This window comes from Pleurodeles waltl, chromosome 11, assembly GCF_031143425.1.
Source record: "Pleurodeles waltl isolate 20211129_DDA chromosome 11, aPleWal1.hap1.20221129, whole genome shotgun sequence".
NCBI classification, from domain to species: Eukaryota; Metazoa; Chordata; class Amphibia; order Caudata; family Salamandridae; genus Pleurodeles; species Pleurodeles waltl.
In genome coordinates, this window is record NC_090450.1 from 880075696 (window position 1) to 880091258 (window position 15563).

Here is a 15563-nt window from a genome sequence, read left to right on the forward strand (position 1 = left end):
AGTAACCACCAGTACCTATCCAGAAAGAGTGGGGGTGATCAGGCAAAAAAAAAGGACTTTCCTACAATCCATGTATGGGTTCTTCTTATATCTTTGTTAGTTTCCCCCTTTTTTTTGTGGGGTGGGTGGGTGGGAGGGAGGGGAGGGTCGCATGTGAATCGAGATCATTTTCCAATAATCATTTTGTTAAGCAGCGCAAATCTTTTCTGGATTTACATGAAGTACAATGCTTTTGCAGGAGTATTCTTTTATAATTGGAGCTGGGATTGCCAGAGTGAGTATTTGCAAACAGTTGTTTTAATACCCTTTGAACCACCTCATCTTTCTTATTGGCATGAATGTCCGCACAGTAATATTTTGTGAAGATATGTACAGGAGACCACATGGCTGCCATGCAGATGTGGTTTAATGATACACTACAGAGGAAGGCATCTTTCTCGTTGAGTGTGCCCTTTGCTTTTCTCCCAATGTTACACCCACTGTTTTTAACATGTCTGTAATGTCTGGACTATCCAAATCGCGTGCTTGTGTATAGAAGGTTACAAATGGGTTCCCCTCCCTGACTGTTTTTGACTTTCACAGACTAAACTCTAGGTCCTCAGCAACCATGCTCCTAAGCTCATGGCAGCTGGTTTCAGATGGTATAATGGAACCCCTTGCATGACACACAAGGAACCTTGCAGCGGGCGATTCACATTATAATTATTTCCAAACACAGCACCCCCCCCCAAGCTCAATGTCAGGTGTCAGCTGCTTTGAAGGCTGTCTGTGTCCCCAGACACAGAGATCCAACAGCAAACTGGCTTTGACCAATGTGCAGATGCCTATACCTTCAATCTCATTCATGGGTAAAGACAAAGGTTCACACATTAAATGTACCAGATCTCTGCCTACTACGAGAGCCTGTCAGGGTTACTCACTTTTGCTTAAATAGGCCTTGGCTGTGCGGTCTGCAACATTGCTTCTTTGGGCATCTACACATTTGCTCAAGTTGCTAGAATATTTTGCTTACTATGCGGAGGATACCTGTCGCAGAGGCTTATAATTCAGATAGAACCATCATATTAGAGACTGCCATCATCTCTGTGTCCTCTGTGTCCTAATACTTAAAGCACAGATTACCATAAAATATTCCCCATTGTGGAGTATCTAAAGCACAGTTGTCAGACCAGTTACCATAACTGCCATCCAGTATGTGAAGGACCACTGTTGTGGCAGAAATCCACTCTGCCCTCAGAATATAAAACACTATTTTCATAGTATGATGTTGCCATCCTGGCTTCAACATAGAAGCGCCACTGCCACAACAGAAATGAAGATTACCTTGAGAATATAAAGAGCCATTGCCATGCCAGGAATCCTCATATAGCACTTGCAATGACAGTATTCATATTACCTTCATCATAATTATGTCAAGGTATATTGCAATGCCTTTGAAGTCCTTCCTCCTGGCCATCAAACAAACGCTATTCCAACAAGGGGCATTCAGGACAGCATCTGTGGCCAGACAGCTTCTATATTGTATCTGCAGTGCATTAGCAGGAGAATATGAGGCATTCAGCATTGTGGTTAGGAGGGTATGAAATAATGAATGGCACTGGTGATTGCTGGTATGTGCAGGGAGGTGTCTGCAGCTTACACGTCTTTAAACTGCTCTAACAAACGTAGGAATCCATACACAGGGCTGGGATAGGAAGCAGCACCATTTTACTTGGTTGTCATTCAGATTCTCTTAGTTAGGAGGGTGGGATGGATTGGACCTCATACAAGGGCACAAAAGGAGATTGCGTAATAGTGAATTTTAAGGATCCTCAATGGTTGGGTACTTGTTACATAATTTGCATGGTTTAACTTTGAACCAGGCTAGCATTCAGGTCACCCTTTGGGGTATTTTTTTTTTTTTTATAGACGACACACAATTTACCCAGATTGCCAGCCCTAGTGAAAGAAGTACAGGAGGGCTTGGGGACGTGCTATGTTCCTACAGCAAATCGCTTTATGCCATTTGAAGGGCAAAATTTAAATATCTGACAATTATGCCCAAATAACATTGCCCAAACTACCCCAGATTATTCTGCCATAAATGATGTGCTAAACCCAGTTTCCGTCATTAAAAATGATCCTTTGCGATCTTTCCTGGGTTGGAGAAGGGCTTAGTCCTTGACTTTTGGAACATTGCTAGTGCCTGCACTAAAATATTTAATATTGATTGGTTATATTTGTGAGCAAGTTTGATATTATCTGCTGTCAAGAGACTTGGATGAGGTATGACTTTCATATTGATGGTTTTCATGCCTTCTTTCAACATGCCACTTCCTCACGAGCAGACACAGCAAATGGAGGATTGGCTATATTCATCTCTGTCAAAGCCACCATGATCCAAGCAAGTTAAGTGTGGTCTTTAACATTTTTTCTTGTTATTCTCCTCTGATACTTTTTTTAATACGCTTTTATTACAATATTTTTAATTACTCTACTGGGGAACTGATAGATCAGTTTGATGCGTTTATGGAAAACTGTAAAATAAGCTCTCGTACCACCTTCTTGATCAGGACAGGAGATTTGAATATCCCAGTCTGTAAGTTTAACGACCAAAGCCTTTGTTTTTTTGGTATTTTTTTAATCAGAGAAATGCCTTTCTGTCAATCTGCGTATGGGGAATCTTTAAAAAGGATAATAATGAAATATGGCTTAATGTTCTTAAATGAGACGGGTATTCTGAAAATTCCAACTTTTAATGGAAGTGTGAATGGGAACACAATTGATTTTATAATGGTTATATCAGACCTTTGTCCTGTTTTAAAGAACTATAAATTACTACTAACTGCTGTAGTGACCACAATCTTCTTACATTTTTCAACATAACCGTGAAGAAGGTAGATTCAAATAGAAAGCTTTTAAATTGTTTAAGACAAAAATGGAACAAGGAGGCTCCAGCATTATTCATCATCAAACATAATAGTGGAAATACAGAGGCTTTAACAATATGCCTATTAGCTGAATCCAATCCTCATATTTAACTCAGAAATGTTAATGCAAAAATCAGTGTGTGCTGAGATAAAACCCTGTAGATGGTTTGACGCTACCTGCTTAGCAGCCCACAAACAGCTAAAAGCAACCTTCTACTTGAACCCCCAGATGCCCCCTAAAGATGAAGCAAGCCCACTGCACATATAAAGAAGCACATAACAAATAGATAAGGTATAAGGCCTTAGAAGATTTGATAGAAACAGAAATGGTAAGGGATTCCCCAAGATTCGCCCATTCTTTGAGGACCCTGTAACTTCCAAGTTGGAGTCTTTAATACCTTCTGATACTTGGGTGAAACTCTAATCTGATATTTTTCATACAGAAGAGAAATAACCTGGTTCCCCCCTAATTCAAAGTAAAACTGGCTGTTATCTGAAACCGAACTTCAAGGATTCAGCAACACAGTAAGTGTTGTGGAAGTGACCGGGGCAATATCAAGGAGTATTGCAGGAAAGGCTCCGGGGACCGACTTAGTCCCTGTAGACATCTTTAAAGCCAATACCCCTATGGGTTCCACTTACAAACAAATCTAATCAGAGCGGCTAGAATAGGCCCATTCCCAGTTTCCCATAGTGAAGTGCCCATTGAACAAATTGTTTAAAAAGGAAGACAGAGGTCTGCCTAGCTGCTATCGCCCATTCTCCTTAGTAGATTCCAGCGCTAAGATCCAAGGAAGGGACTTCCTTTCTGGATTAGAAGTCTGGGCAGAAGAGAAGAAGATCTTATCAGAAATTCATTTGGGCTTTGGTCCAGGGATTGGCACTGCCGAACCATGTTTAAACTTGCATTTTTCAGCTGGGATACATGTTCTAGCAAAGAAGGGGGCTCTCTATTTAGCTTTTGTGGATCTTTCTAGCACTTTTGATCTGGTAAACCGCACATTACTAAGAGACATAATGAAACAATTGGGAGTAGAAAAAAATGTTAATTACCATGAAACGCTTTTATGTCGAAACCTCAGATTCAATATGGTACTACAAGCGAGTTACCTTCCTCGATCAGAACACACTGAGGTGTACAAAAAGGATGTATTATGGCACCCTTTCACTTTTTACTGGAGAAGGGTAAAGATATGCCTAGGATGGGAAATAGCTTAATTCCCATCCTATTATATACCGACGACGCAGTCTTTATTCCAAGAACAGCTAATGGTCCCCACTGTATTTATCCTTTATGGAAAGCCTGGACCTAATGGTGAGTTTTACTAAATCATTTGTCATGGCATGTAGCTAAGGCAAAAATCAAGGCTCACTGGTTGGGGGAGGGAGAACACAGGTAGGCAAAACTAAGAATTTTAATTATTTAGGGATTTTATTTAATTATTATCTTATTCTCTGACATGCTCCCCTCTGATAACTGAGAAATCAACATTTCAGTAAAACCACTGAAGCAGTGGTTACATTTGCACATAAATTACGCCACAGACCAGTTACAGAATTAGTAACTATTTACAAAGGCAAGTGCATACCTGTTGGGACATATGGGGCTGGCATTTGGAGCTACAGCAATGCAGATACCTTGCAACCTATGTAAAATAGATGTATCTGCAGATAACTGTCTGTCCCAAGAAGCACTGCATATTCATTATCAGTCATGAAGAAGTAGGTTGAACCTACGTAGAAGATATGATTGGCCTTGCCCCCTTGATTTTATGCAGTAATTGTTGAGCCATGCGGGAAAAACGATTGGCAAGGGACTTCCTTGCAGGTTGCCTGCTACTTGATAATTTCCAGTGCATACCATGGTTTGCATATGTTAAGAAAATGTGTTACAAACTGTGAGCTTCAGAAATTTTAAATAAATCTTGAGACAAATTTGAGCTGTAAAGCTAGTATCAAACAGGGTTTTCAGGATCACACTATGGAGCAAAGGAGGGAAAGCACTGCATCTATGTAGAGTATTATTGAGTACTCTTTGTATATCCACAGGGATGGAACCTTACCTATCACTTATAACAAACTCTTACCAATGTTTTCTTTTAACTCTTCAATGGTTGAGCAGCCTGCACTTTATCATATCGTTCCCCACCTAGAGTACCTTTTTCAGGAACCTGCCGCCTTGCCCTTGTGATAGTGTTTTCAATTCAAAGCACATGCCACTTTAGGATTTTTTGCACATTATATTTATGATCAGTCATTCCTGATCCACATTTTTCACCATGCAAACATTAGAATTCAGAAGTTAGCATTGGAACTTTTACAGAAGCTAGAGACATCACATATCTGTCATGCAGTTCTAAATTTGATAAGGAGTGCCATTACATTAAGGAAAAGGTATGACTCAAGATTACCAATTTTGTAAGGTGGTATTTTTAGAGAATCCTTAAATTGGAACAGAACCCATTTTATTGTAATGAATCTGATGACCTACATCCTGTATTGATTTTAAGATATTTATTGTAACATGCACATAAAATGATGAAGATGAATTGTAATGTGTACCGTTTTTATTATTAATGTTTTGGTGATATATTGAAGATCCTTTAACATATGTCGATGTTGAACATTTCTTGTGAATATATTCTTTCATGGCTGTTTCAGCTGAATAAAGATTGACCTGATATGTATGAGTATGGAAAATGTCACTTACCCAGTGTACATCTGTTCGTGGCATTAGTCGCTGCAGATTCACATGCTGTGCACATCCCGCCATCTGGTGTTGGGCTCAGAGTGTTACAAGTTGTTTTTCTTTGAAGAAGTCTTTTAGAGTCACGAGACCGAGGGACTCCTCCCATTTCGACTCCATTGCGCATGGGCGTCAACTCCATCTTAGATTGTTTTCCCCGCAGAGGGTGAGGTAGGAGTTGTGTATGCTAGTAATAGTGCCCATGCAATGGAGTGAATACGTATGTACATAATGAAGTTTAAAGTGATATATTTACAAATTTACAAATGTTCAAGATCAACTTCTAAACGGCTACAGGCTCCCGGGGAGGCGGGTGGGCGCATGTGAATCTGCAGCGACTAATGCCACGAACAGATGTACACTGGGTAAGTGACATTTTCCGTTCAATGGCATGTGTAGCTGCAGATACACATGCTGTGCATACACTAGTAAGCAGTTATCTCCCCAAAAGCGTTGGTTCAGCCTGTAGGAGTTGAAGTTGTTTGAAACAATGTTCGTAGTACAGCTTGACCTACTGTGGCTTGTTGTGAAGTTAACACATCTACACAGTAGTGTTTGGTAAATGTATGAGGCGTAGACCATGTTGCTGCTTTACATATTTCGTTCATTGGAATATTTCCTAGAAAGGCCATGGTAGCACCTTTTTTTCTGGTTGAGTGTGCCTTTGGTGTAATAGGCAGCTCTCTCTTTGCTTTAAGATAGCAGGTTTGAATACACTTAACTATCCATCTAGCAATGCCTTGTTTTGGATTTCCTGTATGAGGTTTTTGAAAGGCAATAAATAGTTGTTTTGTTTTTCGAATTAATTTTGTTCTGTCAATGTAGTACATTAGCGCTCTTTTGATGTCTAATGTATGTAGTGCTCTTTCAGCTACAGAATCTGGCTGTGGGAAGAACACTGGTAATTCTACCGTTTGATTCAAGTGGAACTGTGAGATAACTTTTGGTAAAAAATTTGGATTTGTCCGTAGAACTACTTTATTCTTGTGTATTTGAATAAATGGTTCTTGTATGGTAAATGCTTGAATTTCACTCACTCTTCTTAGAGATGTGATGGCAATCAAAAATGCAACTTTCCACGTTAAGTATTGCATTTCACAAGAGTGCATGGGCTCAAAAGGCGGACCCATGAGTCGTGTTAAGACAATGTTGAGGTTCCATGAAGGAATTGGTGGTGTTCTTGGTGATATAATTCTCTTTAGGCCTTCCATAAATACTTTTATGACTGGTATCCTAAATAATGAAGTTGAGTGCATAATTTGCAGGTAAGCTGAAATTGCAGTAAGATGTATCTTTATGGAAGAGAAAGCTAGTTTTGACTTTTGCAAATGTAGTAAGTATCCTACTATATCTTTTGCAGATGCGTGTAAGGGTTGAATTTGATTATTATGGCAGTAATAAACAAATCTTTTCCACTTATTTGCATAGCAATGTCTAGTGGAAGGCTTCCTAGCTTGTCTTATGACCTCCATACATTCTTGTGTGAGGTCTAAGTGTCCGAATTCTAGGATTTCAGGAGCCAAATTGCTAGATTCAGCGATGCTGGATTTGGATGTCAGATCTGTTGTTTGTGTTGTGTTAACAGATCTGGTCTGTTTGGTAGTTTGACATGAGGTACTACTGAAAGGTCTAGTAGTGTTGTGTACCAAGGTTGTCTTGCCCATGTTGGTGCTATTAGTATGAGTTTGAGTTTGTTTTGACTCAACTTGTTTACTAGATATGGAAGGAGTGGGAGAGGGGGAAAAGCGTACGCAAATATCCCTGACCAGTTCATCCATAGCGCATTGCCCTGAGACTGATGTTGTGGGTACCTGGATGCGAAGTTTTGGCATTTTGAGTTTTCCTTTGTTGCAAATAGATCTATTTGTGGTGTTCCCCAAATTTGGAAGTAAGTGTTCAGTATTTGGGGGTGAATCTCCCATTCGTGGATCTGTTGGTGATCCCGAGAGAGATTGTCTGCTAACTGATTCTGAATTCCTGGAATAAATTGTGCTATCAGGCGAATGTGGTTGTGAATCGCCCAATTCCATATCTTCTGTGTCAGGAGACACAACTGTGTCGAGTGTGTCCCTCCCTGTTTGTTTAGGTAATACATTCTTGTCAAAACAGAAAACATGACAACAATGTATTTGTGGGTTATTATGGGTTGAAATGCTTTCAGCGCTAGAAAAACCGCTAACAGTTCTAAGTGATTTATGTGAAACTGTCTTTGCTGTATGTCCCATTATCATTGGATGCTGTGTTGATTGAGGTGTGCTCCCCACCCTGTCATGGAAGCATCTGTCGTTATCACGTATTGTGGCAGTGGGTCTTGGAAAGGCCGCCCTTGGTTTAAATTTATACTGTTCCACCATTGAAGCGAGATGTATGTTTGGCGGTCTATCAACACCAGATCTAGAAGCTGACCCTGTGCTTGTGACCATTGTGATGCTAGGCACTGTTGTAAGGGCCGCATATGCAACCTTGCATTTGGGACAATGGCTATGCATGAAGACATCATGCCTAGTAGTTTCATTACCATTTTGACTTGTATCCTTTGTTTTGGATACATGGCCTGTATTACATTGTGAAATGTTTTAACTCTTTGTGGACTTGGAGTGTCAATCCCTTTTGCTGTGTTGATTGTCGCTCCTAAGTATTGCTGTGTTTGACACGGCAGAAGGTGTGACTTTGCGTAGTTGATTGAGAAACCTAGTTTGTGTAGGATTTCTATGACATATTTTGTGTGTTGTGAACACTGTTTTAGCGTGTTGGTTTTGATTAACCAATCGTCCAGGTAAGGGAACACATGTATTTGCTGCCTTCTGATATGTGCAGCTACTACTGCCAGGCATTTTGTAAAAACTCTTGGCGCAGTTGTTATTCCGAATGGCAACACTTTGAATTGGTAATGTATCCCTTGGAATACAAACCTTAGGTACTTTCTGTGTGAAGGATGTATTGGTATATGGAAATATGCATCCTTCAGGTCTAGTGTTGTCATGTAGTCTTGTTGTTTGAGCAGTGGGATTACGTCTTGTAAAGTAACCATGTGAAAGTGGTCTGATTTGATGTAGGTATTTAATGATCTGAGATCTAGTATAGGTCTCAGACTCTTGTCTTTTTTGGGTATCAGAAAGTACAGTGAGTAAACTCCTGTGTTTAATTGTTGTCTTGGTACTAATTCTATTGCTTCTTTCTGTAGCAATGCCTGAACTTCTAGTCCTAGAAGGTCTATATGTTGTTTTGACATACTGTGTGTTTTCGGTGGGACGGTTGGAGGGAATTTGAGAAATTCTATGCAATAACCATGCTGGATAATTGCTAAGACCCAAGTGTCTGTTGTTATTTCCTCCCAATGTGTGTAAAACTTGGTTAGTCTCCCCCCCACAGGTGTTATGTGTTGGGGAGTTGTGACCTTGAAGTCAATGTTTGTTTGGAGGAGTTTTGGGACTTTGGAACTTTCCTCTATTTCTTTGAAATTGTCCTCCTCTATATTGTCCCCGAAAACCTCCCTGCTGATACGGGCTCTGGTAAGTGGGCTTTGTTTGTGAGGTTGTGGCTTCTGTGGTCTGCCCTCGAAACCCCCCTCGAAATTGTGTCTTTCGAAATGTGCCTCTGCTCTGTGGAGAGTAGAGTGCGCCCATGGCTTTGGCTGTGTCAGTGTCTTTCTTAAGTTTTTCTATTGCAGTGTCCACCTCCGTCCCAAACAATTGCTGTCCGTTGAATGGCATATTCAGCACAGCTTGCTGTATCTCTGGTTTAAATCTTGATGTACGCAGCCATGCATGTCTCCTTATTGTTACTGCTGTGTTGACAGTTCTAGCAGCTGTGCCTGCAGCATCCATTGCTGACCGTATCTGATTATTGGAGATACTCTGTCCCTCTTCTACCACTTGCTGCGCTCTTTTTTGGAACTCCTTGGGTAAATGTTCAATAAGGTGTTGCATCTCATCCCAATGGGCCCTATCATATCTGACAAACAAAGCTTGCAAATTTGCAATACGCCACTGGTTTGCTGCCTGTGCCGCCACCCTTTTGCCTGCAGCATCGAATGTTCTACTTTCTTTATCTGGAGGTGGTGCATCTCCTGAAGAATGAGAGTTGGCTCTTTTGCGCGCTGCTCCCACTACAACATAGTCTGGTGTTAGCTGTTGTGTGATGTACACTGGGTCTGTTGGTGGCAGTTTATATTTTTTATCTACTCTTGGAGTAATGGCTCTCCCTTTGACAGGCTCCTCAAACACTTGTTTAGGGTGTTTTAGCATTCCGGGTAACATCGGAAGACTTTGATATTGACTGTGTGTAGACGACAGTGTATTAAAAAGAAAGTCGTCTTCAATGGGTTCTGAGTGAAGGCTGACATTGTGAAATGCCGCTGCTCTCGATACCACTTGAGCGTAGCCTGTACTATCCTCTGGTGGCGATGGTCTTGCTGGATAGCATTCAGGACTATTATCTGACACTGGTGCGTCATAAAGGTCCCATGCGTCAGGGTCATTTTGACTCATTCCCGTATGAGTTGGGGATTGCATCATTGGTGGAGTGGCTACCGGTGATGGTTGCGGAGAGTGATGTGGGGATGGTGGTGGTGTTACTTGTTTAGCCACCTTTGCGTGTGGCTGTTTGTCCTTGTCTTGGAAGGCAAGTTTACGTTTCATTTTGATTGGAGGAAGAGTGCTGATTTTCCCCGTATCTTTTTGAATAAAGAGCCGTCTTTGTGTGTGATCTGGTTCAATTGTCTCTAATTCTTGTTCAAATCTGTGTGTCTTCATTTGTGAAGACAGTCCTTGTTCCTCTGAATAGGAACTTATTTTCGGTTCCGAGGCCGGATGTTTCGGTACCGAAACCTTTTCGGCTGCTTTTTTCGGCTCGGACGAAACCTTCTTTACTTTCGGCGTCGTGCCCTCTCCGTGCCGGCCCATTTCGGTGCCGCTGTCTCGATGCCGAATCTTCTCGGAGCCACTCTCTCGGGCCCGAGATTGCTGTGTGCCGGTATCTCGACCGGATTCGGATGACTTCGACACCAGCTCGCCCTTTTTCGGTGCTGATGAACGGTCACCTATTTTTTGGGTTAAGCCATGGCCTGTTGGCGGTGGCGTCCCCTGGGCTTTAGCGGTCTTCTCGTGAGTTCTTTGTTTCGATGTCTTACTCAAGGTTTTCGGCGTTTCTTCGGGATCGATCTCCTCCGAGTCCGAATCCTGGGTGGAGAATGTTTCTTCCTCCTCCTCGAAACGCCCTTGTCCTGTCGGCGCCATTTGCAGTCTTCTTGCTCTTCGGTCCCTGAGTGTCTTCCTGGACCGAAACGCTCGACAGGCCTCACAAGTATCCTCCTTGTGTTCTGGTGACAAACACAGGTTACAGACCAGGTGTTGATCTGTATATGGATACTTGTTATGGCATTTTGGACAGAAGCGGAATGGGGTCCGTTCCATCAGTCTTGAAGAGAAACGTGTCCGGGCCGACCAGGCCCCGACGGGGATCGGAAAAAACCCCGAAGGGCCACCGGAGCTCTTCTTAATTCGGTGTCGATCTGTTGTAACTAACCCGATACCGAACGCAAACAATACCGACGATTTTTCAGAGATTCTGACTAACTTTCCGACCCGAAACACGGAGCGAAAAGGAACACGTCCGAACCCGATGGCGGAAAAAAAACAATCTAAGATGGAGTCGACGCCCATGCGCAATGGAGTCGAAATGGGAGGAGTCCCTCGGTCTCGTGACTCGAAAAGACTTCTTCGAAGAAAAACAACTTGTAACACTCCGAGCCCAACACCAGATGGCGGGATGTGCACAGCATGTGTATCTGCAGCTACACATGCCATCGAACACACATATATATATATATATATATATATATATATATATACACACACACACACACCTATGTCGAAGCACAAGCACTATATACACACACATACATCTATGTCGAAGCACAGCAATATTAAGTCAACAATTACCTCCAGTGCTGCCATGCGAACCACCTGGTTACTGTGATAGAAGAAATTTGGCAGAACATCGAAAATGGAGGTTTCTGAAAGGATCAATTTCTGTCAACGTAAAAGAAAAAAAAAGGGGGGGATAATAAATAAAATGATATAAATAAAGAAGAAAATAGTTATACATAGTGATAAGCTATCTGTTAAAACATTACTACCAAGCTACTTAATTTTTAAATGATTCTACATGAATGAAAACTGAACACCTCGACGATCCATACTTCCTTTCAGCCATAAGTAATAACGGGGCAATCATTATAGTTAAAAACTTTCTACTTCTGCATTACGTCAAATACTTGTGTCTCCATGAAGACGGCACTCAATTACGTGTGGCTGGTAATTCGATCCCTCCTGCATTATATTTAAGGCTCTCAGTTTTCATTTTTACTGACTTTTACAGATAAACACAGATAGAGAACAATGCGTTTTCTGTCTGTATTTATTTTTGAAAGTGGAAAAATATGTCTTTCATGACTTCCAGGCAACAGTGCAGTAGAAAGACAGCACGGGGAGGTAAAAAACAAGATGAGATTTCTTTCAATACAAGAAAGTGGTAACATATTTTTGCAGCATAACAGTAATGTGCACCTGTGGGTGTAATTGTTTTGTTAAATATGGATGTATAATATGCTAAAAAGCGACAGGCATCCACGAATGAGTGCCCGTCTAAAAGTTAAAAGATGTGGAAATATACCATTTTACACCTCCGTTTATTCTCAAATTACAAAATAAATAAACTTGAGTAAATATCACTAAGATGGCCAAAAACATAAATATGGATAAATACAGACAGAAATGTTAAAAAACAAATACCATAAAATCGGTAGCCCTAATTATATTGTGCTCCAAACATACCCCTCCCATACCAATTCCTACTGCTACGACTATGACTAATGTTATTGACATCCCCAACAACACTTTCATAAATACATTAAGTGGAATTATTTCAATTGTTATTTTTTCTCTCATCTTTTGTTCTGGTCTTTATGTTTGAGATTAAATATTACATTGCTGTATTTCAAAAACATAATTCGTTTTGGAAATCAAGTGTCCGGTACCATTTTATAATGGTGCACCAATTTAATGATCGTTTAAACTTTAACTCTCTTACGGGACTCACTGTATAAACTCAACTTTTAGAAAGGTTTTCTCACATCAAATCGCCCACAGACACCACGTATCAGACACACTGAATAGCATTTGTCTGCACTGGATTATCAACTATGCTTGCAACTTCATAAACATTTAATAAAGCAAGTATGAAAGAATTTCTAGGCTCCCAAAGTCCACAAAAGGTTCCTTTACCTGACCTCAAACATCCTGACAAATACAGTGCAGCAGCACATCTATTTTTTTTGCAAACAGAGCACAATAATGGGAATCTTGAAAGAATGGTGTGGGATAGAGTTAAATCATTTCTCCTAGCTTTCCCCTTTGAGTGGTGTCCCTAACGATGGAATGCTAGCTAAATCTGTTGGGCAAGAATTTAGGTCCAAAACGGATTGGAGAGGCTCTGGTGCAGAATTACTGGACCCCCTGCATGTGAACTAGAATGACTACAGTAAGCTCTTTGCAGGGATAAACCAACAATATAGGTCAAAGACTGGTCCACTTGCAGCACTGTAGACACGTGTTTCAAGCATCGCACTTATTTAATGGTAATGTTGAGGACTCTGCTCATACTTACCTGCAGACGATTTCCTTGTTTCAGAGAAGAGGGATCATCAAATATTTAACTCAAGCCTGTATCAAATGTAAGGTAGCCTCTACCACCTTCAAGTAAGGAATCAAGAAGGTGGCACAACTACCAGAGAGTTACAATGCAGTTGAGGATGTTGGTGAGTTCACCATGTGACTGAAGCCCAAAGACATTCATTTAGGTGTACCATGGAACAGGCGGCAGGATGGACATTTGTTGGCAGCTATTTGTGTAGGTTTGTATTTCATCTTCTTGTGCAAAAGTGATTCATGACGTACTGAATGTTAGACTGGAGGATCAAACAGGGGGTTGACGGAGTGTCTGACTGCTTTGAAGAGTGCTTTGATTCTGTTAGTAACTTTGTTGATGGGAATCATGTGGAAGTTTGCAGTGGTGATGAGGGATCTGTGTGTCTAGTGAAGTCTATCAAGTTGGCGGCGGTCATCAACAGTATTGGGCCATCTCCATTTCATTTTTGTTGGAGGGCTGACCACTTGTGCTTGGTAAATGTTTTGTTTTAAAATGTGCTCAGAGCATTGGTTTAAAAGATGGTGTTTTCAGTGATGGTTTTGTGCAGCGCTGTGTACATTGAAGAGTATATTGATCTCTGAAGTGGGCTGGTATGAGTTTGAGAGTTGTTCTTTTTTCTTTTGACCTATATGCGTTAGTTTAGTGTGGAGGAGCTAGGAGAGAATAACAAAGAGGCGTGTCCAGACCTAGGTTTTCATCTATAGAAGAAAGTTTTGACAGCATCAAGCAGTTTGTTTGTGGCATTTCTGTGTATAAGTCATCATAATAGTCAAGAAACAACAGTGTTTCGGGTCTAAACTGCAAACCTAAGCAAAAGGAAATCCAAGCAACAATTGCAGGAAGGGAAAAATGTGTACTCAATCAAACTGACAGAAAACATGTAATTAGGCTTGTGCACTAGTTAGAGTACACTTTATAACCTTAGTTATATGGACAAAAAATTGGAGTAGTACTGGCATGGTTAGAGCAACTACATTGAATTAAAATCTAAATATTGCCTTGTAATGAAAGACTAAGTTGATGATGTCACTTTAAGCTACAGCAGAGCACACAACCTGACCTAAATAGCAATAAGAGTACCAGGGTGTATACCACTCTTCATCTTTTAAACCCATCTGGCCTAGAGGAAGTATTTGCTAATTATTTCTATCCAGTTTTAGGACTTTAACCTATCTTAGAAGATCATTTATCAAGGGTCAGCAATTGTGAGCCCCCAGAACCCAGATGCACAACTCTTTCGACCCATGGGCCTTGCCATCTGATTTCCTGCGTATCCTATCCAAGGAACAAAGGTAAAGAAAAGGGACACTTCATAAAAAACATCTTCAAGACCCAAGACAAAAGAAAGAAACAGATAAATCTTCACCGCTGTTGAAACAAGATCATGAATCTCTGAGTAATATTTTTTATCTAATCATCCTTCAGCAGCACTAGCAGGTACAACTTCCCAGTGGAGCTTTACCAGGCTTTTGCAACATAGTTGATGGAACTGTTGCTGGAGTTTTTTGGGGAAGCTAGGCGGACAGGTAACGTGCTTCCCAACACTTAAAAATGAGTGGTATGTATGGTGCCCAAACTGGTGGGGAGAACCGACAGACCCTTCCACAAATAGACCCCTGATCATGTTTAACAGTGACACAAAGGTGTATGCAAGATATTGGCTAATAGACTGCATGCAGTGGTGGGGGTGCTGGTCCATGAAGACCAGTGCGGCTTGATACCAGCCAATATTACAGCTATGAATTTGCACAGATTGGCACATGTTCTGCGCAGAGAATAGTTGAGAGGAACTTGTGTTGATCTCTTTGTATATAACCAAGGCATTCAATACACTTGCATGTATCTACCTGATACAGGTCCTGAGACAAATGGGATTCAGATAGAACTTTTGGAGCCGAGTACAGCTCCTCCCCTAGGGCCAGAGTTAGAAGTGATGGGGTGGTCTCTACAGACTAGGTGGTGGAGCATGGAACACAGAAGACATGTCCCATGTCTCTGCTACTATTCGCTCTGGCACTGGAACCCTGGATGTAAAACTTTAGAAAGATATGTGAGAAATGAGTATTAAGACTGAAGATAACACACATCTGATATCCTTTTATGTAGATGATGTACGCTTATTTGAGGGTTCCTGGGTACTCTGTGCCACAATTGTTGACTAAACTTAAGAAACTTTGAGTTGTGGGTGGTCTCAGAAA

At 41.1% G+C, this 15563-nt stretch overlaps 1 protein-coding gene across 7 annotated transcripts in view; it reads right to left on the reverse strand.

The window, feature by feature from the left end:
• ACACB (acetyl-CoA carboxylase beta) overlaps nucleotides 1-15563 on the reverse strand; it is a 1528264-nt gene that overhangs the window by 760936 nt on the left and 751765 nt on the right. For all 7 annotated transcript variants that reach the window (XM_069214760.1, XM_069214756.1, XM_069214757.1 and 4 more), the window contains one exon: nucleotides 11598-11687. In XM_069214760.1, coding sequence (XP_069070861.1) covers nucleotides 11598-11687 — 90 coding nt within the window. The remainder of the gene's footprint in view (nucleotides 1-11597; nucleotides 11688-15563) is intronic.